The following is a 26,856-nucleotide window of genomic DNA, read 5'->3' as shown; positions in this document are numbered from 1 at the left end:
TTAACACTACCAATTCTATGTTCTATAAAGGGTGCTTATCCCTTCCTATACAAACTCTAAATGTTTATAGGCCTTTTAGCATGAGCCCCCACTTTTTAAAAGTTAGCTACATTTCTGTCTTCCAGTCTCTTATTCAGTTGCTTTTGTGATTAATTGGACTGGGGTCATTCTGCAGAAAATCCATTGGAAAGACAGCATACTTGTAGGGAACATGATGGATCAGTCATAAGCAAAAGAAATTCTCCACTGCTTCTTCTATGGCTTTGGCTCAGGATAGCCTGATGAGAGGACCCCAATGTCTTTTGTGTGATTTTGGGGAGTGAATGGGAGACCTCTTACAGCGGAGTTTAACAGAGGGAAAGAACAAGCAAACAGTCCTTGTCATTGTCAGATAAGGTCATGTAAAGCTTCTCACTTCCAGAGTCACGTGCTGCATGGAAAAATCTTGCTGGGATTTCTGGAAGAAATTGAGCTTTTCCCCCTGCCTCTCTTACAGCAGCAGTGTGTACTCTCTTTACTGTCTCTGCTTCCCCAGCAGCAGCATGCCTTTCTTACATGCTCATCCATAATGTGGCCTAGACAAAGATACAAGGAGTCAAAACTGACACTTAGGATATATGCTATAGAGTGCTAGATTGTGTCACTTTGTTCATGTATTCATTGTAGAAGCAAAGGTGGCTTTAAACAAATGATACTTAGTTAGATCTTACCTATGGCCTGATTTGAAAGTTATATAACAAGAGGCATGCCATTTGCACAGGTTAATCCAAAAAAAACCAAACCCAACAACAAAACCTCACCTTCAGCTGCCAATAAATAAGATTTAAGATTATTATTGCAATATAAATATTAGTGTTTCTATCTTTTAACAAAGTTTATGAATCAACATTATTACTTGTGTTTGTGGAAATCTCTAATGGGAGAGGTGATATCAATGATCTCTGGGCAGCTTTTTGAAGAGTGATTTGTCGGAGGTCAGGGCAAGGCAGATCCATGGGAGAAGATGCTCATATCAGGCAATTCCAGTGTTGTTGCTTTTTAAATATTCATGGTCGGAAACCCAGATTTGCAGAGGAAAGTTTAGCTGAACATTGTTAAAAGATAGATGGCTATTCTGAAAATGACCAAGATATTGAGTCCAAAAATCACCAACTCCTACTTCTCTGAATTTTGCCTTCAAGATGCCTGAGTTCTGGAGACTCACAGTTTAATACAAATACACCTTCAACAATTGAATCAAGAACATTATTTGCTTCAAAGAAGGGCATGGTCCATTGGCAGAGGCAACAAATGGATCATGAACAAATAAAAGTAAATCCTTTGACATTTTAAAATTCTGGATCAGATTTTTTTTTTTTTTTAAGAAATTCTTGTATTTTCATTAAAGCTTCATCTAAATAACATGCAACATGGAAAAATGCAACATCTTTCCTGTTATGTCTGTCTGAAAGACTTCAAAATACTTCTGAAAGCACTTTTCGGACAGATTCCCAACACTGCTTGAATAACCTTAGAGCTGGAAGTTGAGAGCATTCACATGTCCAATAATATTGCACAGTAAACCTACCATTATATAAATGAACATCATTCATAAATCCTAGGAACTCACAGGTCTTGTTGGTCTTGCAGCTTGAAAGAAGCTTCTTTTTGAAGGGCATAAAACTTCTCAAAAACGTGCCCTCGACTTCACCAGTGAATGTTATGCTGCAGCTGGACATTGCATTTGACTGGAATGTCTTATAAAAGGAGCTTTAAACAGAAGATGTTGCAAGCAGCAAGTTGAGTGTGTGTAGTAGTTTACTAATCTCAGAGTACCCTTTTTTTAAAGTCCCCTGCACAATGTACTACACTGAATATTCTGATTAATGATGCATGAAGTATATTACTGACAAATATGAAGCAAATCTCCTCTTTCCCTGTAATGAAGGGACTGCCATCTGCAATAAGCAAGTTTACTTTCTGCAGCTTTAAACCATTTTTTAAAATAAAGCTTTTATCTTTTAAAAAATAAACCTGTAGGATAGGTTTCTAATTATATTAAACATAACATTTCTTCTTTGAAAATGTCATTGTCATACAACCTAACAATGATACTGGGCAGTGTCACAAATTGTTTGATTAAAAGTTTCAGAGGGGTAGGCATGTGAGTCTGTAACTTTAAAGACAAAAAGTAGTCCTGTGGCACCTTAGGGCACGTCTGCACAGCAGAGCAAAAGTCAAATTAAGCTACACAACTTGAGCTACGTCAATTGTGTAGCTGAAGTCGAATTAGCTTAATTCAGCTTTTGGTGCGGTCTACACAGCAGAAAGTCAAAGGAAGAACACTCTTCCTTTGATTTCCCTTACACCTCATAAAATGAGGGTTACAAAAGTTGAAGTAAGAAGTCATTCAGTTCGCCATTATTTCAGAACAATGGCTTGCTGTATAGAAATGCTCAATTATTCCAAAATAACGCTGCTGTGTAGACATAGCCCTAGAGACTAACATATTATTTATTTTATATATGTATGTGTGTGTGTATTTGGGCAAAACAAACAAATATTTATTTTATTTATATGTATTTATTTGTGGGCAAAACCCACTTCTTCATGAAAGCTCATGTTTTTATATAATTTGTTGGTCTCAAAGGTGCCACAGGACTACACATTGTTTTTAAATTGCTTGATTCATTCATTCATTGCATGACACACATGTATTTGGCAGTTTTTAAACTGGAACGTAGTGCTGACAAACAATCCTTGTAAATTACCTCCAGTCTTCTCACAGCCATAGAATCACACAGTGAAACTTGCTTCACATGGTTCACAAAGTCATAATTATTTTTATCTCTGGCAGAAAGCTCATGCAGAGAAGGCTTTTCTTCTTGGCTAGTGCCAATATTATTCGAAGAGAAGCAGCTGTTGCTTTTTCATGTATAGTCACTGATGTTGTGAAAGTGACATTTGAAGTGTGATATAAAGACTTCAGATTTTCAATTTTGTCACATCACAACACTTCCAGGAAGACAGACTGAGCTGAATTTACTATGCTTTGATTCAAAGTGATGCTCCATGTTGAGGACCTTACAGCCAGATACAATGGTGTGGCATTTTAAGCACAAAGGTTTTGTGTTTAACTGAGGTAGCATTATAAAAAGACAATATGTCCAATTGGGCTAAAAGCACGGTATTCACTGTTGACTTTGTGACATTTGCTCTTATTCGCGTGCATTTTTTTGCTCCATTTCCATTGCTAAAAAATAATGTGTACTGTCCTTGCTCAACTGCAACCAGTGCTATTGCAAGAATTTAAGATTGAGTAAACAGTGCTTAATTTGTACTGGGGCTTGATGGAGCTGAACCCCAGCACATTTAGGCTTGGAAGTTCATATCCTTGACTCTTTTAGGCTCCCAGTTGTCAGCTGCTGCTCTCCAGCCACCTAGGCTGGAAGACAGTGCCACTGACAGCAGCAGCACAGAGGATGGCAATACCATACCATGCCACCCTTATATCTGTCCTGATGGTGACAGCTGCGCTGCCTTCAGGGCTGTGCACCTGGCCAGCAGCCATCTCTCTCCAGATTCCCTATCAGCACTTATTTTGTTTAGGAGTTTGCCCCAGCACCTCTTTTATTAAAATTAAGCATTGACAGTAAATTATTTACTACGGAAGTCATAGGCAAATAATAAAGAGCACGTCACTGGTTCTGAACTTAATTATAAATATTTTTAAGGTCTGATGGTGGACCACAAAGGAAGCCTTGACAGGTTACATATGGCCCATGGGCCATCTACTGAGTATCACTGCTTTAAACTTTTTATGCACTCTCCATATTTGGAGTTCTCCCTGACCACCAGCAAAAGCTGAAGCAGCCTTAGGGCTGCTCTAATTTATGCTAATTACTGATGGCCACATATACGTTTCTCATGAAAATTATTGCCCACAGTGTTATATGCCAGTTTGATTCACTGAAAGCCAGGTTAGAACCAAACATAATATAGGCTTTGCAGCATAGTTGTGCCAAGGCAGCATAGAAAAACTTTCTAAAAGAATCAATCCTGGCTAATTTCTTTCTGAACAGATCGTGTTGGATAACTCCTGCTGCCGCTGAAGTCAGTGAACTTCAACATTGATTTCACTAGGAGCAGAAGCAGGTTTCATGTTTTATATAAAACAAGTTAATTAAATTCTAAAACCTAGGATTTGACAGTAATTCAGATAAAGCAAATTAAGACTCCAATAACCTTTTACAATAAATGTAATTTCAGAGACTTAGCTCACTAAAACACTGAGGGCAGTATGTGCTCTCATAACTGGATTAAAATAAAATCTCATTAGTCCAATACATATTGTGCATCTCACCCAAAAGAGATTCACAATTTTGTCATTTAGAAATATATGGAAATGATGTAAAATGCAAATATCGAAGAGGACAAAACATTTAAGGTCAATGCACCTATTTGCATGTGATGGAATTTGAAAGATATTTCTTAATGAAAGGATACCATGGAAATACAAGAATAGCTTCACTAACATGTACTATGCTAGACAATCTTTTAGACACCCCCTATCTCTCAAAGTTTTACAAGGAAATGCTTTAAAAGGGCCTCAATATTAATACAGTTTTTTAAAACACCACCAGTCATATACTAGGTGTTTTCGTATAATAAATAAAACTAAACTGCGGCTGACTGATTAAATTAGCAGAAACATTTTATGGCTGTATCAAACTTTTTTTTTTTTTGCTATAGTGAAAAATGCAGTCAACCACACTGTCTTCCAGTCAGTATGAATTTACATGTTTCCACTTCTCTTACTTAAAAGGAAAAACTTAAAAATATAATCAAATCAAATTTATGCACAAGACAGAAATTTACCTATCCCTACTCTTGTAATAAAGCTTCCCATCATTTTCCTTTTCTGGGTGATGCTGGAATTTGTCTTTGTTTTAAAGTAGTCACTTTAGCAGGAAACAATAGATTAGAGAGAGATCAAAGCTAAGAGTTTCATTATAAAGCTGTCTTTCACACCCACACACCTGGGCAACTAATTTTGGAAGTTTAACTGACATGGAGGCCATGTTAGCCACTAATTCTGAAGTACACTAATGACAATCAAAGTTAAAAATAATGTATTGAACTGTTAGCTAAGCCTGGGTTTTTATAAGAAGTCATTGGGTATGTCTACACTGCAAAGTTAATTCAAAATAACAGCCATTATTTCGAATTAACTTTAATAGCATCTATACATGCAAACCGCTATTTCAAAATTAATTCGAAATAGCAGAGTGCTTAATTTGAATTTGGTAAAGCTCATTCTATGAGGAGTAGCACCAGATTTAAAAAAGCTATTTCGAATTAAATGCTGTGTAGACACTTAATTTGAAATAGGGGGCCTCCAGCCCTTCCCATGGAGAACTGGTGGCCACTCTGGGCACAACCAGGAAAACTTACTCTCCTCTTCCCCAACCCTGGAGCCATTAAAGTGGTAGACCCTGGCCACAGTGCCTGTGCCAGCTCCAAGCCTGCCAGACCAGAGCCAGCAGTGGCCATCGGGGCCCCTGATCCAGTGGCCCCAAAACATGAGCCAGCAAGCCACTGGCAGCCAGCCCTCCTCCACTCCCCAGGAGCAGTCTACCAGCTCCCAGGAGTCTGACAAGGGCTGGAGAAAGTGGGCACCTTCCTGGTCCAGGGCAGAGATAATGGACCTTATTCAGGTATGGGGGGGGAGATGCCCCCAATGTCCATGATCTCTGCACTAGACGGAGGAATGCGGCCGTCTATGGCAGGAAGCTGCCAGCCTGGCCACCAAAGGCCACATGTGAACCCAGGAGCAGGTTAGCATGAAAATCAAGTTGGTCCAGCGAGATCCCCAACGCTGGGCCCTGAGCTTCCCCTCTCCCTTCTTCCCCTTGTTTCCCCCTTCCAGTTCCCTCCTCCCAGGTTTCCCCCTCCCCTAGCCCACCCTCTCTTTTCCCTTCTCCCACCTCCTTTTCCCAGTCTCCCCAGAGGTTCATCCCCCCCCAAGTTTTGTTCAATAAACCCAGTTTCTATTTCTGAACATGCATGTCTTTTGTTTGACATCAGGAAGGGGGGCTAGGGAGGGGAACTAGAAGGACATGAGGAAGGAATGGGGCATGAGTCCCCGGTGGGGAGGACCAGGGTGGCTCTGAGGGCTCCTCAGGGTGGATGCTCTCCCGCAGGGCCTCCTGGATCTTGACAGGCCCCCCAATGAACCCCCCCCCCCCCGGATGGCAGCCTGCAGCAAGTGCAGCCGGGCTGATGGCAACGACCCATGAGACACACCGGCATGCCCAGAGGCAGCTCTGGTTCCATGTGGCCGAGTGCTGTGGTGTCCCGAATGTGGGCACTCCAAGACAGGACTGCTTTGCTGTTCCTCATCAAGATAGACAAGCAAGCGGGGACCTCTGAGAACTGTCTGTCCAGGGTGGGGGTAGGGTTCCTTCAAGCTCAGAGCTCAGTTAACCTCAGGCAGCAGCCCCACATGAGTCTCTGGCACTGAATCTGGGCAAGGAGAAAAGGAAAAAAACCACAAACATGTTGATAATATTTTCACTATCAAACACAAACACAGATGTAGAAAACATTATATGCAAACTCTTTTGACATGGAAAAATTTCCATGCCGGTGAGGCTGAGTCACTTTGATGGTCAACTGATTTCTGTGATTGTGGACTTAAGAACAAATGAACACAAACTGAATAATCCCCATTTTCTTTTCCTGAGAAAGAAACAGAATCCATAGTATTTAGCCCACATCCCATTCCTTTCTGTGGAATTTTTTCTCAAATCATCAAGAACCATTATCAAAATAAGAATCTTGACACATATCTTGTGATGCTTCTAGGAGAAGTATTGTTCTCTATACTGAGCTTTCAGGCATTTTGTAGTTCACAGCAGATGTGCGGAAATATAGACACTGCATCTGCATCAGGAACCTGAGTTTGCTGAGTTAAGATAGGAGTGAGAGCCAGTTATACTTCAGTCCATACTTCTATGGCTGCATAGTTGATCTCTTCAAAGATTGAATAACACACAAGTCTTTTATCAGGATACACAGGCAAATGAACACCACACTCGGGATGAATTTAGGTGGCAGACAGCAACACTGATAATTTAACAAAGCCGAGAGGTGCTGTACATCTGCCCCCATTCTCAAATTCCAGGCATTTAGGTGGGTCCAGCTCAGGGTCTACAGATCTCCCATCATGTAACCAGTAACTTGGGATAGACCCTATTCTGCCTCCCCCCTTTGGCTCAAACTCCATTTTTGAACACGTTAGCTTTCGCCACAGAGAATAGACTAGGTTAGGACCTCAGTCCCCGAAGACTTCAAGTCTCCCCCTCTCTAGACACAAAGTCGACTAGTGAAATCTCAGGTCTCATTTATCTCTGGAAGCTGGGCCTTTTCACCCACATCCAATACCAGCTGTAAGTTTGAATGAGCTTAAACAGTCTTATCTTCCCTAATATTAAATTGTCAAGTCATACTGTGTACAACCCACTTGTGCCTCCACAATGCTGCAACAGAAGCAAGACACACTGGACAATTTAGGACCCATTTGAAAAAAACCCCTTGAACTCCAAAAATCAGTCATACCCACAGCATCCTGAAAACATATCTTCTGCACTTGAACTAAGGGGAGGGTTGGACAGGGGAGATAGCAGGGGGATGGACTTGATGACCTCCAACCCTACGATTCTGTGAGGGAAGGAAGTAGAGGTAAAGGAGCAAGATGCCTTTGAAAAGCCCCCAGAATTTTAAATAGATGGGGGAGGAAGAAACCCTTGAACCCAGCCAGCTGGCAAAATGGGAAGAGGAACCCTCACACTCCTGCCTTGCCAAACATGCACTCTTGCTCTTACCCCATCATTTGTATCTCTTGCATCCTTGGCAACAGGACCAACAATTCCTCTTGTTTTCTGTTGGGAGTAGCATTACGCTCTAAAAATTAATTGAGTACTACTGTTCAATGCACATACTCTGGTTGTCTTTAGCAGTGTTAACAAAACATAGTACATTAACTTTAAAAAAAAAATTATCAACTTTTAAAATGAAGATGAAATATGTTCTTGGGAGTTAACCATACTTTCAAACCCACCTTGTGTTCATATGAGTTAAAGCTTTTATGAGTATAAAGTAGAGACCTTTGGACAGTTAATATAAAAAAGGTACATGTTTGTACATTAAGTAAGAATTCATTATGTTTGGATAGAGTGGTAGTTTGCCAAAGAAAGTACTGTTTTAATAAATAGAGTTTATTTTGAAAATGCTCAATGTATTTCCTTAATTATTAGCAACTTACAAATAATTTTGAAAATTCAGTGCTGGTAAACTGTTAAACAGAAATCTGTTCTAACTGGAAGCTGTTTTTCCCCCTTTAGTTTCTGGAGATCAGCAATCGATTATTGAGTTCCTACGACACAAACATAGATGAGTTTTTTTCTGAAATTGATTCTTCTATAGCTGCAAGTCGAAATCTATTTCAACAGCTGGAGGAAAAATTTGCTCCATTAATAAGTGAAATTGAATGGGAAAAAATACAGATGCAGGTTGGTTTCAGAGCCATTTGAAAGATGATTTTCAATTCATTTTTGCAACTAAAGTCAGTGTCAGAGCAGGAAAGGTCTTTTCAACATATCCTCCATCCAAAATATTCCTTTGGATCATTTGTCAATCTACATGTTAAAACAATGTCTGCAAACTTTTTAAAAATAGTACATCAAAGTTGAAGAGAGATTAAAAAGTATTAAGAGATTAAAAAGAGATTAAAAAGACTTGGACTTCTCAGTTTAGAAAAGAGAAAAGACTAAGTAGGGATGTGATAGAGATCTATAAAATCATGACTGGTGTGGAAAAAGTGAAAAAGGAAAAGTTATTTACTTATTCCCACAATATAAGAACTAGGGGTCACCAAATGAAATTAATAGGCAGCAGGTTTAAAATAAACAAAAGGAAACTTTTCTTCACTCAACGCAGAGTCAGCCTCTAGAACTCCCTGCCAGATGATGTGGTGAAGGCTAGGACTCTAACAGGGTTAAAAAAAAAAAGCTAGATAGATTCATGGAGGTTAGGTCCATCAATGGCTATTAGCCAGGATGTGTAGGAATGGTGTCCCTAGCCTCTGTCTGGAAATGGGTGACAGGAGATGGATCACATGAGGATTACCTGTTGGGTTCCATTCCTCTGGGACATCTGGTATTCGCCACTGTTGGCAGACAGGATACTGGGCTAGATGGACCTTTGGTCTGACCCAGTATGTCCGTTCTTATGTATGTTCAGAAAGTTACTTTGCTATAGTAGCTTTTTTTGGTTTATGTTTATAAATAATTCCTCCTTTGTTTAAGAAGAAGGGAAGTAATATTAAAGATATTTCGAAATTGTTCTGATGTGAAGAGATATGGAACATTTTTCAATAAATATTCAATGACCTACCACCAACTGTAGCAAAATCCACTTTGAACTTTCTAGTTGTGTAGTGTATTGTTGCTATGCATGCCTTCCAATATTTAGTTATCAGTCTACAATAACCAATATAGTTTCTTATCTTCCTCTTAGGCGTTTCGGCAAGAAATATTTGACTGCCCTATTTGCATTATGCCACTCTGTCATATAACTCATCCTCCAAACGTCTTTTCTGAAAACAGCAACAATTGCAACAATCAGTGTTTACGCCAGACTGTTCTGCTGTCTTGTTCACATATGTTTCATCGGACTTGTCTTCAAGCATTTGAAGAGTTTTCCTTGGGAGAAAAAGTTGTTTGTCCTTTATGTCGCTCTTGTTATCAAAAGAAAATTCTTGAATGTTGATAAAAATATGCAAACAGTCCAGAATGACTACATAATTGCATTTTTAATTGGTTTAATGGGAAAACCTCGCAGGAGATTAGATTAGATCCTTGTCAGATCTAGTGTAAGAAAAAAAGCTTCTCTATGAATGATGATCCTCACAGAAATAAAAGTTAAATGGGAACTGTGCTACTGTTTTCTCTGATTTGTTGCTTTTCCTTGTTCTCCACATTCTTACCTGTCTTCTTCTAGTCCCTTTGCTTTCCTTTTTCTTTTTTCCCCTCCCTGCATTTTTTTCGGCAAGCCCCTCCCTTTTTCAAAAAGCCGCTTTTCCTCAAAAAATGAGGTTTTCAAAAAAAGGAGGGTATTGCTGAAAAAAAGCATATCTAGACTACTTTCACTTTCAGCTTTCAAAAGTGAGATCGGAAGAAGATATGCAAATTCCCACGGAATTTGCAATCCTCTTTCGAATCTTCCCTGTAGTCTAGACATGAGGGACCAACTAATAGTGTTTAGGTCTAGAAGAGAATAAAATGCATTAAAAACCTTTCAGTTGTAGACTTCCTCTTGAGGTTTAAAGGGGAAAGCCTAAAATCCCTTGATCAATGTTATGCACTAAGGAAAGCCTGAAAGCTAAATTTTTGTTAAAATGTTTCAGATGCTTTAGGAAAACTATAATACTTGCAATGCAGAAAAGGCGTGTTGACTTCCCATGTTTAAATTAGTACAGTAATCATTGACACAATTCTGTTGATAGCTTGTGAATTTTTCCATTAACTAAAAAACCCCAAACATTAGGATACAGGAATGTAAAAGGTACAGTTTTGCTTTTTGGTGTTTTTTCTATATCTTTTGCTTTAATTGTTTTGTGTTTTGATCCACATTGTGTAATACAGGCAGTCCCAGAGTTACGCGGATCCGACATAAGTCGGATCCGCACTTACGAACGGGGCTTTTCTCGCCCCAGAACTCGCGGGCGGCGGGACCACCCAGACGCGCAGTGGTCCTGCCACCGCGTCCTCCGGGGTAAGAAAAGCTGCTCCGGGTGTCCCTGGTCTGCTGGGGACCCCTCCCAGCAGACCAGAGACACCCCGAGCAGACCAGGGACACCCGGAGCAAAGCCGCAGAGGCGGCGGGGTCCCGCGCCTCCAAGGCTTTGCTCCGGAGCAAAGCCGCAGAGGCGCAGGACCCCGCCGCCTCCAAGGCTTTTCTCCGGGTGTCCCTGGTCTGCTGGGGACCCCTCCCAGCAGACCAGGGACACCCCGAGCAGACCAGGGACACCCGGAGCAAAGCCGCAGAGGCGGCGGGGTCCCGCGCCTCCAAGGCTTTGCTCGGGGTGTCCCTGGTCTGCTGGGGACCGCCCCCCCCCCCAGCGGACCAGGGACACCCGGAGCAAAGCCGCAGAGGCGCGGGACTCCGCTGCCCCTGCGGCTTTGCTCTGGGTCTCCCTGGTCTGCTGGGGGGGGGGGCGCAGCTAGTGCGCCCCCCCAGCAGACCAGGCTTTTGTTGTGGACGCCTGGGGTAGAGCAGCTGGGGTGCTGCCGGGTTGGTCCTGGGGGGACCTACCCGGCAACGCCCCAGCTGTTCCGTCCCAGGCTCCAGATTCAGCCGCTGTTGAAACTGATCAGTGGCTGATTCCAGGAAGCTGGGGGCAGAGCAACTCTGCCTCGGGCTTCCTGTAGTCAGCCCCTGGTCAGTTTCAGCAGCAGCGGCTGAATATGGAGCCAGTTCCGACTTACATACAAATTCAACTTAAGAACAAACCTATAGTCCCTATCTTGTACGTAACCCGGGGACTGCCTGTACATACTGAATCTACTAAAGGGATCTCTTAATTCCTATGACAGGGCAGCACAGCCCGCACTCTTGCCGCAGGTGGCACAGAGCCAGCGCTGTGGCCGTGAATAGCTGTGCTCCAGCCAGGGGTGCTGAACATGCCTGCTGACCCGACGCCCAATACTGCTGGGGCCAAAGAAGGCTGGTGTTATGGGGCAACACAGCCCCGCACTCTCGCCACAGACGGTGCAGAGACAGCGCCGTGGCCACAAACAGCTGTGCTCTGGCCAGAGACGATGAATGTGCCCGCTGACCTGAGGCCCGGCGACACTGAGGTCTAAGAGGGCAGGGCATGCTGAGAGCGAGAGGGCATTCTGATGCCAGCCCAAGGGGAGGGGCAGTGTAGGCACAGGACCTTTAAAAGGTCTGCAGGCTGCCAGGAAGAGAGGGGATGTAGGGATGCTGTGGTAGTGCTGGAAGCACCTCTTGATGACTAAGATGACACCGAGAAGACACCCGGAGAGCCAAGGGATAAGGAGAAGGAGGTAGGGTTGTCAGAGTGGACCCCATCCGGGAAGGCTGGAGGAGATCTGGCAATGGAGAGGTAACTAAAGAGGGCTAGAGAAACACAGGGGCTGACCCAGAGAGCAGAGTGCTCTGGGACTTTGTAAGAGGGAGGACGTTACAGACAACTCCCTGGCAGAGTATCTTTACGGGCAGACCCTTGACACTCCCCTATGATACTCTGAACTTCAACAAATGGCTTGTTTTAGAGGCTCTCAATCTCTTTACAAATATTAATTCACCCTCCCACAGTGAAATGTCATACATATACTATAGAGGGATACATTATGAGGCTTGCATAGACAACAGAGTAACATCTTATTAAGACTTAAAGTCCATTGTTTATTTTTAATAAAAATGTTGACAAAACGATACATTGTAAATCACAGTTTTACTTTATTGAAAACAGAATCTTTAAAAAAATGCTAAAAACACACACACAAACTGTGACATTTATAACAAAGGAAAAAGATACCAAAATCTACACCTTTTCACTATTTCAGTGGGAAATTCAAGCCATCTAAAAAGGCAGTTTTCATACAGTTTTGTAATACTTGAGGATAACAACAACTGAAAATTTTATAAAGCACACATTTTCAGATGGCCTAAATTAAATCAACCTCAAGGATTTGGTGAGGGGGATGTATCTGCTTCAGATTGGTAACAACATCATCAGCGCTAAAAACATTTTTCAGCCATATTTTGCTTCCAAGGTAGGAAAATGCCCACAAACATAAGTTTTAGTTAACAAAGGACTTCGTACTGCAAAGAATTAAGCACTTGCCTAACTTTAGCATGTGAGTAGTTCCACTGGCCTCAACAGAACTACAGATATGCTTAAAAGAATATGTATGTTTCTGCAAAGACAGATCTAAATTGGTAACACTGGAATGGAAAAGCCTAAATCTATATGAGGGAAAAGATCATTAAGTAGCCAAACCTGTACCAGACTTGTGGGGTTGGGGGATTTAAAATTATTATTTATTACTATTAAAGATCTGCCATTGCACTACCATCAGTGCAAGTATATGGTCTCTAATGCAAAAAAGATGGTATTTTTTTATGAGCATGTAATCAAACCCTCTTCAAAGCACGTCTAGACAACACAGTTACAGGCTGAGCCTTAGGCACACACCCACTCATGGTAGTGCAGCTGAGATTTTGCTTTAAAAAAAAAAAAAAAAGCTTAGTATAGACAACACCATTGAATTCAACAGGTGTTTTGCCTGAGTAGTAAAAGTAGGATTAGGCCCCAAATCATTCTTTCATATAGATAGAGGAACTTATGTAAGTGAAAAAACTCTGTATTGATAGTTTGTGTGTATGTATTGGTGACAGGCTACAATTTTAAAATCCACAATCCTAACACGTCTTCATTTTTGAAATTTCTGTATCTACTGGAACTAGACAAAACTAAATTTCTTAAGGTTACCTTTAAAAACTGGGGAAAAGGTGGAACTTTTTCACTACTCTTTTCAATTAGCATGATGTTGAACAGAATTGCTCAAACTTTTTAACTTGGCCATCCTGTTTGAAATTGATTAGTTTGCAAATGTTCTAAATTTTCTCCAAGATCCAAATTACACATACATCATTATTCACTGTTCAGCTTCTACTGGGATATTAAGGGACCACAAATAGCACAGGCTAAGTACAGAATAAAAACCTTCATTTCTTGGTACCATATTACAGTTGTCTTGATAATCAAAACCACAAAGAGCTGCTATATATTAATGCACCAACAGATTCATTTTTTATCTCTAGTGAGGTGAGGCATATTCATAAAAGGGGGCAAATTAAGTAATCAGTCTTTATTTTAATGGAATTCTATGTTGATAACTAAATGACCAGATAGTACTGGTATTTCCATAGTATAAACACTTATGGTAAGCAGTCTCATATGGGACTACTGGGAGAGCATACAGGTATTAAATAAAATCAAAGCTGATGTACTGATCCCTTCATTCCTTGAAGCAAATGGAAGTGTTGAGTGCATGGGGTGTGCAGGCTAGATTTCTAGTCAGGAAGGAAACCTCATAATTACCTTTAAAAAGTTACTTATGTACAAATTGTATTTAATGGAAAAAACAGAACAGCAACATGTTGAGATAACTATGGTACAAATATCTAAGAACACAACACAATTACATATTATTTAAAGACATTTGATATAGGTACACTCAGATTTAACAAACTTCTCTGTAGACATCTGAACCCCTTTCAAAAACTGGAATTTCATAACAAAGTTTCCATTTGATCAGAGACAACTTTTACACAGCTCTGATACAAATATGTTAGGCTGAGTATTTAACCTATTTTACATTTGTTAAAGAATTTCTCTATTACACTTCAGCCATCTTTCCCAACTGGAATGAACCTGTACTATAGTCGAAACAAAGATTTTCAAATTTAAGACTAACAAATATAAAACTGACTTATTAATAAGAGTGTCTGGTAAACGAGCTATTAGGAAAAGTCCATGAATGAACAATTAAACAGGCAAGCAAACTGTGCAGAATTTAAGATCCTATTTTTCACCTTTCCTATTTTAAAACTTAAAAATAGATTGGCTATCATAACATGCAGCTATCCTTACAATTCATGGATTACCGTAATTGAAACCAAAGCTTCTGTGTTCCTGTAAAACGCCATGCAACCGTAAGTAGACAGTTATTTGTGATATTTCCTGCAATTCTAGTCAACTTAAACACCTGTATATTGTAAGTTAAGGGCAAGAGGCTGACATATCATTTAATCATCCAAAATAAAAAGCGAAGACTTGTCTGTGAAAGAAAGCACAGTAAGAGTCTTAAGTTAATAGGATAGGAAAGTGTTCTGGAAAACAATGGATTTTACTTTTAGACTGATTTGACTTCTATGTTAGGGGAACATCTCTAGTCAGACAATGGGGCTGAATATAGAGGGGCAAATTCCACACTTGGCTGGGACTTGCAGTTGCGGAGGGGGCAATGGTCCTGTGCACCTTCCCAACTACATCCATGCTAATTCATACCATTATACCATACATCCGAGTTCTATTTATATTCACTTGTTCCCTTCTTTCCAATCTTATTTATCCAGTAAAAGGCAAAAATCTTACTTTTGAAGTACATATATTAAAGACAGTTTGAAGCCACATAATGTGAGTAATTAGAAACCCCCTAAATACTTTGCGGCCAAATATAAGGACTCATGGCCAAATCCAGAAGAAATTGTCATCTGATTCATAAATTCCACGTACCTAATGAAAATGTGAGTATCTCTTAAATGTGAGTGTCTGAGGTCAGCCAGGAAGAGGAAAAAGACCATTCACATAATCCACACTGCTAATGCAAAAGGTTCCAAACCCCCCATGAAACTGTTTACAACTCTTTACTAGCTTGGTCTCCTGAGGATCTGGCTCAGAACTAGTCCACCTCCCCATAGGCCAGCATTGACACAGGATTCACTGTCTGTTCCTAAAAGTATACCAGAGTCCTCATATTTTAATCATAATGTAGAATATGTAAGATTGTCTCATGGAAAATGTGCCCTCTTGTTGACTACTACGCAGACCATAACCCTCCCATTCATAAACATATGACATCCCTGCAGCAAATACTGCAGTTTGTGACAGAGTGCTGACCAAGAACAACTGACTCAGCCCTCTGTCACACCAACTACCACTTAAGGGAGAAACTGAAAATGGCTAGAGAAACTTGTGTGGGAGGGAGGAAGGTAAAGAGTAGAAGATGGGGTAACTCTTCCCTCCTGGCCACAGGAAAGAGAACCTCTAAGGCCAATTTTCTCCCTCACTCCCCATCTGAGCTGTACATGGTGAGAAGGTGATGGGATTGCACACCAAATAAACTGCACCGATGACTGATGAGTCAGAGGGTTTTTGGAGCAGGGCAAAAGCAGGACTGGGGGACGGGCACCTCCAATGCCCTATTACACAGTTACTTACATGGAAGAGGACAGTAAAAAAATATTTTTTTAGTCTTAATGAAATGTAGCAGCTGGAAGTGACAAGCCAGCTCCTCATCCACCACAGTTGAAAACCTCAAGATATCTTATAGTTGTATAGTTCTCTGCCCTGGCCAACCCAAAGTCAAAATCTCAAAATCTGGAGTTAGTTGTTATGGGAGAACGACAAACCAAAGACTATGACAAAAAGTAAGTTCTACAATTTCCTACATAGAGGTACTGCAGATGTGTTTACACACACACACACACACACACACACACACACACACACACACACACACACACACACACACCCCTCCCCCCACCCCCCAGGAGTTTCTCATAATTTGCTGAAAACCCATATATTCTAGGGCTATGGAACTAGTACCAGATCACCTTGGAAGTCAGCTGTTTACTCCGGGTATCACATGTGATGCTCTTAAAGCAGAGCTTGAAATAACGCAGTTAATATTCATCTAACTAACCACCATTTGTAAATTTAGTATGTGTGGTCCAAAGATAATATCAGCTCCTTAAAAAAAGCACTTTTCTGCCTGTGGTATATTTAATCTGAATACTTGCACACTTATTCCATACCAAAGAATCTGACGGATATGCTTCTCTAAGGCCGATGTCACATTTTAGTCTTTGTAAATGTTGGCTTTTCAAGAATATCCCTCACAACATTATCAATTATTTTAAGGACTTATTTTGACATTTTAAAAAACAAGAGATTACAGTGTTAAAATGTCTAAATTTGTTTTTCCAAACAAGCTGAAGTATATTTCTTTAAAAAAAATGAAACATATAGGTCCTAATTATGCACATAAAATCACTTGATATGAATTATACTACTTACTGTATAGCTTAAAAGCCAGCACACTCTAGGTTCATTGGAGCATGTGTAAATACAAGAAAATACTCAGTGAAACTTTTGTGCTTAATACTCTGCAAAAAGTTGGATATTTAGAACACAAGAGCAACAAAATTGAATTGCCTAGAATAGATGCATTCATCACATTTTGCATAACTCTTTGACAATTTGGACTAAAAGGTATCAAGTTGTACTTAAGGAATAAAAAAAATGTACAAACAGAGCAAATGGCCTTAAATCCTTATGTTTTGTTTTGGAACGGGAAGAGCTAAAGTTATATTTTATGACAACATGGCTTATTCTAAGTCCTCTACAATACCACAGGGAAGACATCAAGCTACCTAACTTGAGCATTGTTTAATGAGTCTCTGCCAATCACAGATCTGATACAAAAATGTATCTTGAAAACCTGACCTTCTACCCTTATCTGACATGTAGAGATCTGTGATGTAGATTCAGTTATGAAGGTTTGGCTACCCTGTGCTCAATTCGGACTGCAGTATCTTCAGGGCATTTATCTGGTTTGTACAGCACTGACCACACAATAGGCATTCTAAACAGTACATGATTACAAGAGGCTTCAGTAGCATTGAGGACTAATGGTCTCTCAGTTCCAGTGGCTGGTGATACTTTTAAAGCTTTAATATGGTACTTCTAAACCGAAACACAAAATAATTTCTGGTTAATTTCTTTAATTTCTAGGAAACTAAAACAGTCAACTGTGTAAAAGATATAGGAGAACCAGGGCCAACAACAAACAACCATTACAATCTGTAAACCAAGTTTCCTATTAATTCAAACATCATTACTGCTAAAGTAACATATCACACCAGTTTAATTTTTACCTTAAAAAGGTAAATACTAAAGCTGTGCTTACACTTAAAAATCCCACTATATTACAACAATTCTGCCACTGTGCATTGAATATTGTGCTACTAACACAGGAGAAAGCCAAGAGGTGGTTAACATAAAATACTTAACTTACATACCATAAAGCAGACCACAAAAATGTATCTAGTATCAGCTAGGAGCATTTCTGTGCGCTTTAGCCTCATAAAAATGAAGACTGATGTTGATGTCACCAAAATCTGCTTGTGTACACTTTAAGAGTTATAGACCACCTGATTCTACAGAAGTCAAAGCATTAGAAGTGCATTTTCAATACCCATTAAAGATATATCAGTTGCTTCTTTGTAAATGAATGTACCCTTCTATGAATACACAAACAATGTTTTTATTTACATTTCAAAGTAGCACTATATCTGTAACAAGTTTTGCATATAGAATGTCAGTTTCAGGACACTTACTGTAGACAGTGTCACAACACAAAATTAGAAGTTAAAATACTTAGCAGCTACAGAAAGGTTTTATTTTCTCTGAAGATTAATTGCCTGTAAGAGCCACACTTAACCTAAACTTTTGCCTTCTTTCCAGTATACAGTACTTTATTTAAGTACTTTTTCTAACTAACACATTTAATGTGATTCTACAACCCACTAAAGAGTGTGCAATCAGTATATTACAGTGTTTATTTTGGAAGGGAAATACTTAGACAAGGGGGAAAATATTGCAAACCTTTCTTTTCTTTCCCTACATACTAAAACTTGTATTCTTACTGTTTGTGAACCTAGCTACTGGAGCTTGCCTCCACACAACTCACTAAGTAAACACAATCCATTTTGGAGAATCACGTATATAAATGTGATGGATTGTTTGACCTTTCCTTGATTTTCTTGGATTACTGACAAAACACAAATCCCTCCAAAAATCAGTTTCTGTTGTGGACTCACTACTGAGAAAAGGATAAAGATCAAAATTAAGGTAGATATCATCCAGAGCTGAAGTAGCTATTTTTGCTTTTTGACTTTATGCAGGTGATTTTATCACGAGATCTGATTGAAATTTTTTCTTAGGCAATTACCTTAAAGTCACAACATAACAGAAACCTGGAATATGTTTTATAAACTTAACATTATAGTATGTCACAATTTATCACACTCCCAGTGGGGATATGATGTAATTACAATCATATGATCATCTCTCAAAAGATACAAAAATTCAGTGCCTTTACTAATAAATCTTCTAATTTTATATAATGTGGAAAAAGTAACTTAGGTATAGTTACCTGTTCATGGCTGGAACTTTGCTTCAATGAAAAAAAAAGCTTCTGCTGTCCAAAAACAATAAATATAAGCACTCTCAGGCATGGTACAATATACCAAAACTCAGCTTAGTAAGCTGTAGATATAGCTCAGAAATTATTACAGTAGTATTTATATTATGCCAAATTTCCATTCAGAAAAGACCACTTCAGGAGATCCTTATTTCTGTGGTTATTGCTTGAGGTTTGCTTGTGAAGTACTCCACAAAGCTCCCATCTCACTCATACTGCATTATGCATAGATCCAGAACCCAGACCTTACTTGGGAAGAGAACAGATGAGAGATACTTGACATCAGAAGAGACTAGCTTGTTTCAGAATTTTCCACGATATAAGCCCGGTGTCATGGTTTGATGAAGAAGAAGGCCTCAGACCATGAGAAGATATATTTCAGTTTTACATAAATATGTAACAAGAAACATTACATATGCCAATAAGGTACGAGTAACCTTGCCTGATCCAACTATTGGTTGAACCTCTGTAAACTGGGACTCTCTGGTCCAGCAACATCCATGATCCAGAAGAACTATGGGGCTACGTCTACACTGGCCCCTTTTCCGGAAGGGGCATGTAAATTTCACTAGTCGTCGTAGGGAAATCCGCGGGGGATTTAAATATCCCCCGCGGCATTTAAATAAAAATGTCCGCCGCTTTTTTCCGGCTTTTAAAAAAGCCGGAAAAGAGCGTCTACACTGGCCCCGATCCTCCGGAAAAAGTGCCCTTTTCCGGAGGCTCTTATTCCTACTTCAAAGTAGGAATAAGAGCCTCCGGAAAAGGGCACTTTTTCCGGAGGATCGGGGCCAGTGTAGACGCTCTTTTCCGGCTTTTTTAAAAGCCGGAAAAAAGCGGCGGACATTTTTATTTAAATGCCGCGGGGGATATTTAAATCCCCCGCGGATTTCCCTACGACGACTAGTGAAATTTACATGCCCCTTCCGGAAAAGGGGCCAGTGTAGACGTAGCCTGGCTGTTCCAGGACCAGAGAGTCTCAGTGGAGGGCTGGTTTTCCAAAAGATGGGCGGCCAAGTGTAACCCAGATGTGCTGCCCAGTGGGACCAGTGCACCTCAGCAGGGCTGCCTGGCAAAGCCAGCAAAGGGGGGATGGGGAACCAGCAGAGCAGTGGGGGAGAGAGGGGAGCCAGGAGGCCAGTGTCCAGACTAGGACTTGGGGGGCAGGAGGCAGCGGTAGCAGGAGGGACAGAAATGACCACTCCTGGTCCAGCAAAATCCCAACCTGTACAGAGCACACATGTTCAAAGGCCCTCATTAAGTCTTTGTACTTTCTCTTTTCCAGTCAAATGTTAGTACAGCAGTGTTGTAGAATAGGAAAAAAACATAAATAGTTTAATAGTGACCTGTGGTTGTCACATGCTGCTTGAAGAGCTTCTGATTCTACAGCAATGCTAAAAAATACTGAATTCCTCATCAATGCCATTCTGGGTCTAAGGCCTCAGACCAGCTAAGTTATGTTATACCGCACATAACTTCATACTCACAAGAAAGACTGAACTTTAGGTTTTGCTGACCCAACTGACTGTATAATTTCTGTAAGCTTAGTATTCAATATATATATAGCACACTATAATATACTGTATAGTACTATATAGTGTGTAAATATATATATATATACACACACACACACAGACATACATACTATATAATACTATAAATATAACATTTCTTACAGTATATAGGAGAAACTAAAGATTTGAAGAGATTAGTAATGAAAATGGCTTGCGTCGAGCTAAAAATAAACATTCCTGCGTGTGTGTATATATGTATGTGAAAAACTAAAGACTCAAGAAATTAGTGAAAGTAGACATTAGTGAAAAATAGTAACTTGGACCACTGAGCTACAATAGACTGCAAAATCCTCATCAGGACTGAACTAAAAAAAACCTTTAAGAAACCCGTGTGCATTTGAAAACTACTAGACAAAGTCTATTCTACCTGTGTTGATTCCATATATAAGTGTGCCCGTGGGAGTGTGCGCACACACAAAGTTAGCAGAATTTTGTGTGTATGTTTTGAAGGGAAACTGATTTCTATAGCATAACACTTAACTGTAATTTATATCACTGTAAGAATTTTAACAGTAAAAGGCCTGTGTAGTTTTCTACAAAACACACTGGGCTCAGATTTAACAGTGAGTTATATTAGAATTTATCTTGTGGTTCATTAGTCTTAATGAGACACCCTCCTATTACCACTGAAGAAAACTGCCTTCTGTTATTTAAAACTAAGAATAAAAAGCCTACAATCATTGGTCTGTAAGAGCGCTTCATAATGCCAAACATTACAAACAGCCTAAACTGAATCCTGTATGAAAGTAACAGTGATCTCCAAATTACTTCAGTTTTTTAATGAATTCTTAGTAGAAATGTGACTTGTACTTAAAAGACACCTAAACATTCCTAATTAGAGTTATATTGGGCTTCAAATGTATTCTTTATTTCCAAGTCTCAGAGTTCTTCACCACTGTTATATTTATATCACAGAGGAGATACTGTGCACGTAATGTAGTAGGGCATCATATCCAGAAACTTGAGACTCTGTCCACACAGGAATTATTTTCCTCAGCTTCCAATCTTCAAGGTACCTCCTCCATAAACTGAGTTGGAAGTATACAAAATGAACCAAAACAAATCAGATGTTGTAAAATCTGAAGTAGCCTGTTTTTTCAGAAATACAGAGTGTGAAACGTGAGAGACAGCTGGACCCAAAATTATCAACAAGTGAAATTAATACAAAAGTATTTTGATAAAGATGACAGGAATGTGATGAGGTTGTTTTTAGAACTATTGATTGAAGATTGCTTCTCACAGTGTTTTCTGATGTCCATTTGCAGAAAGCTTTGTTGTCTCAGAGTCCCTTGCATTGTTCGACAGATGAAGTTTATCTAAACCTGCATAAATATTACACATAGGGTAAAATGCATTTTTCTGCTTTTCATATGCACAGATATTTAAAATGGAAAGCTACTAAAAAGCACAGTGTTCTCAAAACAAATTGTATTTAGATTTAGTTTTCCATATTTGCTTAACACCAAAATTGTTTTTCTAAAAGATGCGCTCTAATTCAAACAGGAATTACTTCAGGGAAATGCTCATGTCTGTGTCATACTGCGAGTCAGACTATATAACACTACCTTCTGGATTTATAATTTATGAACATTTTCAGAAAAAGGAGCCCACATTTAAGGTCTTCAATTTGTACTCTGAAGAATTAAGAATGGCTTTTCAGAAGTATTTAAGTGTACAAATTCCAAGGGTACTTCTAAAAATACTACCCTTAGTGGTCTAAACATGGACTTTGGAACCTAAATTTGGAGTGTCTCTTTTTTTTTCTTTTTTTGTTTTGTTTTGTTTTGTTTAAGAAAATGTAATCCTAAGGGTACAGAATGGATATTGCATTTTAGAACTTTCCCACTCTTGTATCCTAATTCCCTACACAAAATGTTGACTGTTCCCTTAGTAATCAAAAGTAATGACATATAAACTAGTATTACTCAAGGCACTGAATGAGGTGAATTCAATGATCCTCTCTTCATGAAAATGACTCTAACAAATAGTAAGATCAAACCAAACAGATAAACAAGAAATAAACAGACGTGCATCACGTCTATAAAGACCAATTAAGTCAAAGCTTCCTTTTGTTGCATATTCCTATCACAATATCTATGATAAATCACAGAAAGGCAAGGCTGAAAGGACCTTGAGAAGTCATCAATTCCAGTCCCTTGAACTGTGGCAAAACCAAGTCTAGACCATTTTTACAGGTATTTGTCCAACCTGTTTTAAAAACCTCTAATGATGGGGATTCCATAATCCTCTGTGAAAGCCTATTTCAGAGCTTAACTACCTCTCTAATTACAAAGTTTTTCTAAAGTCTAACCCAGTGGTCTCCAAACTTTTTAAACATAAGATCATTTTTTTTAAGTGCAATCCAAGATCTACCTCAAACACACTCTCGCCCCATCCTTTCTCTGAGGCCCCACCTCCTTCCCCGCCCCTTCTCTGAAGCTTCCTTGCTCACTCTGTGGAAATCGAGTACAGTGGTGAAAGGAAGGAGACACGCTGACATCAGTGCCCACCCTCCTCTGCCTCCCCCACCCTGCACAGCAAGCAAGAGGCTATCAAGTGGTAGCTCTAAGGCAGGGGTTCCCAAACTTTTTGACACGGGGACCAGTAAATCCATTCACAAGCTCTTGGAGGACCGGTAACATTCATTTGCATATTCATTAAGCAAATGATGAATATGCAAATAAATTGTTTCTGGTCCTCCCAAAGCCCCTAATGCCAGCTTTGGCAAAGCTTTTCATACGGTCACCCACAATATTCTTGCCAGCAAGTTAAGGGAATATGGATTGGATAAATGGACTGTAAGATGGATAAAAAGTTGGCTAGACCAGGGTTTCCCAAACTTTTTACTTTAGTTGGAACCCATTTTTTTTCAGTACTGTTTTTTGCAGCCCAAAAATATAAAAGCATATAAAAAAAGTATTAAAAATGAATAAATTCGCCCAGCCTGGGCCAGTGCTTGGGGGACCCGGCGCCATATGGGCACTCAGAAAGCGGGGAACATCCAGCTGCATCCTCCACCCAGCTAGACCAGGGTTTGGGGGACCTGGCGCCACACAGGCACTCCGGGAGGCAGGAACAGGAGCAGATTGGGGGTGGGTATCTGGTTAGAAGAGAGGGTGCAAGGAGGGGATTTGGGTAGGAGTTAAACCTCCCTGATCTGGCACCCTCTGGACCTGACTGGTCCCAGATGAGGGATTTTTGGGCCAGGGGAGGTCATTTCAGGGCTCCTGGTTCCCCCTCCCCAATAGGCTTCTTTGCACCTCTATCCCCTGCTACCCAACTCAGCTGCCCACCCCCACTGGTTCGCTACACCTCCCCAAAACCATCCCCCACAATCCAAGGGAGTGCAGCACCAGTTCCCTGCAGCCCCTCACAGCCCAGCTGAGCTGCTCTTCTATTCCCTATGCCTCCCACATCCACCTCAGCCCAGTTGAGCCCCGCACTGGTTCCCTGCATGCCTCCCCCACAGCACAGCTGAGCCCTGTTTCCCTGCACCTACCCCCAAACCCCGTAGAACTGCTGAGCCCAGCTCTGATTTCCTGCCCCTCCCTCCCTGCCCTTGAGTCTAGCCCCGGGTTCCCTGCACCTCCCTCCTCCTGCAGCCAAACTGAGCTCTGAGCTCTCGCCCTACCTCACAGCACAGCCCAGCACGCTGCATCTCCTCACTCCTGCAGCCCAGCTCAGCCCAGCACCCTGCACCTCTTCACTCTCACAGCCCAACTGAGCTCTGCTTCCTGACCCTTCCCCCAAACCACTCAGACATGCTGAGCCCAGCACTGATTCCCTGCCCCTCCCTCCCTTTCCTTGAGTCCAGCGCCAGGTTCCTAGCACCTGCCTCCTCCTGCAGCCCAGGTAAGCCCAGCGCCCCACACCTCCTTCCCCTCCCCCCCACAGCCCAGCCTGGCGCCCCCCTAGCGTGGCACCCAAGGGCAACTGCCTCCCCTGCTCCTCACTCACTACGCCTCTGCCAGGAGCCCAGAACATCCAGCTGCATCCTCCACCCAGCCTGGAAGCCACACTGAGGCCCGGTATTTTCTTCCCGCAGAACGGTACCGGGCAGTGGCCCATAGTTTGGGAAACACTGCTCTAAGGCATAGGGCAGAAGCAATACAGCAGTGGGAGGAAGGGCAGCTGAAGTGCTGGCACTTGACAGCCTCCCAGTCAAACCAGTCAGGATCACCTGTCAGAGGCTCCAGGATCTACCATAAGATCCCAATCTACTGGTTGGTCTAACCCAGTGTTTCCCAATTGGTGCTCCGGGGAACCCTGGGGTTCCGCAAAGCAACACGAGGGGTTTTGCAGGGAGCCGGCACTCCCCCGCCCCCTCAGAGAGAGAGAGCCAGCAGAGGCATGGGCAGCGAGGTGCATGGACTTGTGGTGCCCATGCTCCACCAATATTTGGAGCTGGAGCGGGCCCCGGCCCCTCCACACGTCCTCCCACCCCAGCCCCAGTGCGTCTCTCCTCCATCCCCAGCCAGTCCCTGCCATGCACAACCTTCACTGAGCTCCCCCTTGCTGGCTGCTGCTGCCCTGCACAGCATGTTCAAACCGGTGGGCGGGGAGACGCCCGGGCGTGACGTAATGTCATGGCCCGGGATTTTAAAACTGCTGGGTGCTGCGTTGCGCTGCACGGCTGAGTTGCGGGTTTGGAGTCCAGGGACGGAACACAGACTCCAGCCCTGCAAAGTGGAAGGCAAAAGGTAGGGAAAGGGGAAAGGCTGGGAGAGGAAGGGGCTTGTGTGGAGAGGGAGAGGAAGGGGAAGGAATGGGAGAGGAAGGGGCTTGTGCAGAGAGGGAGGGGGGAGGAAGAAGAGAGGGGAAGGCACCAAAGGGACAGGGTAAAGGAGAGACAAATGCCAGGGGGCCAAGTGCAGACAATGAGGAAAAAGGCAGGAGGGGAGGTGTCAGTGGGAGGGGGACAGGGTGATGCTGGGAGGGGAGAGGGTAAGGGCATTGGGGGCTGGAGTGGGAGGTGCTGGGAGAAGGCTTGAAAGAAGGGGTAGGCATGAAGAGGGCCGGGATGGAGCAAGTCATGTGAGAGGGCACAGGGGCATGAGGGGAACGGGAGCAGAGGGTGGTGAGGGGGTGGGCATCAGGGAAAAAGAAGGTAAAGGAGGTAGGGGAAGTGAGGGAAAGGGGAGGCAACAGGAGGGTGCAGGAGTAAGAGAAGGTGCAAGTGCCAGGGGATTCTGGGGGTGAAGCAGAAGGGCAGACACCTGCAGGGGAGGGACCAGCACCAGAGGAGAGAGGCAGGGTAGGTGTGTAAAGGGAGGTGTTAGGAGAGGGGATGAGGAGGGGTAGCTCACATGATCAGAATGGGGCTACTGGAGGAGTGGGCACAGGGAGGAGAAAAGGGCTGGTGGAGGGGGGCAGGTTGCAGGAGGGCTGAGGGCAGTGAGGAGGGCAGGAGTAGGACAGCAGAGGAGTGTAAGGAGTTGGGAGGCAGCAGGCACAAGGGGAGCTGATGTAACAAGGGGAGGAGACATGTCAGCAGAGAGAAAAGGTAAAGGTTTAAAAATATTTATTAATAACTTGGGTGCCACAGTGGCACATCCAAACAAGCCACATGAACTCAATACTGGTGCACAACACAAAATTCATTTTGCTCATGCGAGGAAACTCTTAGGCTATGTCTACACTGGTGGTTTCTTGCGCAAGAACATCTTGTGCAAGAGTTCTTGTGCAAGAACACATCCACACTGCCATGTGCGAGCTGTGCTTTTGCACAAGAGCATCTATAGCAGTGTGGACGCTCTCTTGCCCAAGAAAGTGCCGATGGCCATTTTAGCCATAGGGCTTTCTTGCACAAGAAATTCATGTTGCCTGTCCACACTGGCCTCTTGCGCAAGAATAGTTGCTCAAAAGGGCTTATTCCTGAGTGGGAGCATCATAGTTCTTGCACAAAAGCCCTGATTTCATACATGAGAACGTTAGTGTACTTGCACAAGAACACATGGTCAGTGTAGACAGGAGGCAAGTTTTTGCGCAAGAGCAGCCGCTTTGGTGCAGGATCACACCAGTGTAGACACAACCAAGGGGAGGTAGGGGCAGGAAATTAGCACTGGCTCAGCATGTCTGCATGGTTTGGGGGAAAGTGTAGGGAAATTGAGCTCAGCTGGGCTGCAGAGTGGGGAGGTCCAGGGAGTTGGGCTGGGCTGCGGGGT

The 26,856-nt window shown here is 41.9% G+C and overlaps 2 protein-coding genes across 9 annotated transcripts in view; one reads left to right on the top strand and one right to left on the bottom strand.

The window, feature by feature from the left end:
* Window positions 1-9,978, top strand: part of RNF32 (ring finger protein 32) — a 56,624-nt gene extending 46,646 nt beyond the window's left edge. For 3 of the 4 annotated variants that reach the window (XM_075922753.2, XM_075922752.2, XM_025187872.3), the window contains 2 exons: window positions 8,385-8,552; window positions 9,559-9,978. In XM_075922753.2, the coding sequence (XP_075778868.1) occupies window positions 8,385-8,552; window positions 9,559-9,810 (420 nt within the window). In that variant the 3' untranslated portion in view covers window positions 9,811-9,978. The remainder of the gene's footprint in view (window positions 1-8,384; window positions 8,553-9,558) is intronic. The other variant, XM_089776780.1, reaches the window with a different exon arrangement.
* Window positions 9,979-21,760: 11,782 nt separating this feature from the next.
* Window positions 21,761-26,856, bottom strand: part of LMBR1 (limb development membrane protein 1) — a 139,575-nt gene continuing 134,479 nt past the window's right edge. For all 5 annotated transcript variants that reach the window (XM_006129337.5, XM_006129336.5, XM_089776779.1 and 2 more), the window contains one exon: window positions 21,761-22,014. In XM_006129337.5, coding sequence (XP_006129399.3) covers window positions 21,929-22,014 — 86 coding nt within the window. In that variant the 3' untranslated portion in view covers window positions 21,761-21,928. The remainder of the gene's footprint in view (window positions 22,015-26,856) is intronic.

Source organism: Pelodiscus sinensis, chromosome 2 (assembly GCF_052426305.1).
Source record: "Pelodiscus sinensis isolate ZL-2025 chromosome 2, ASM5242630v1, whole genome shotgun sequence".
NCBI classification, from domain to species: Eukaryota; Metazoa; Chordata; order Testudines; family Trionychidae; genus Pelodiscus; species Pelodiscus sinensis.
This window is presented reverse-complemented; position numbering and strand designations above follow the sequence as displayed.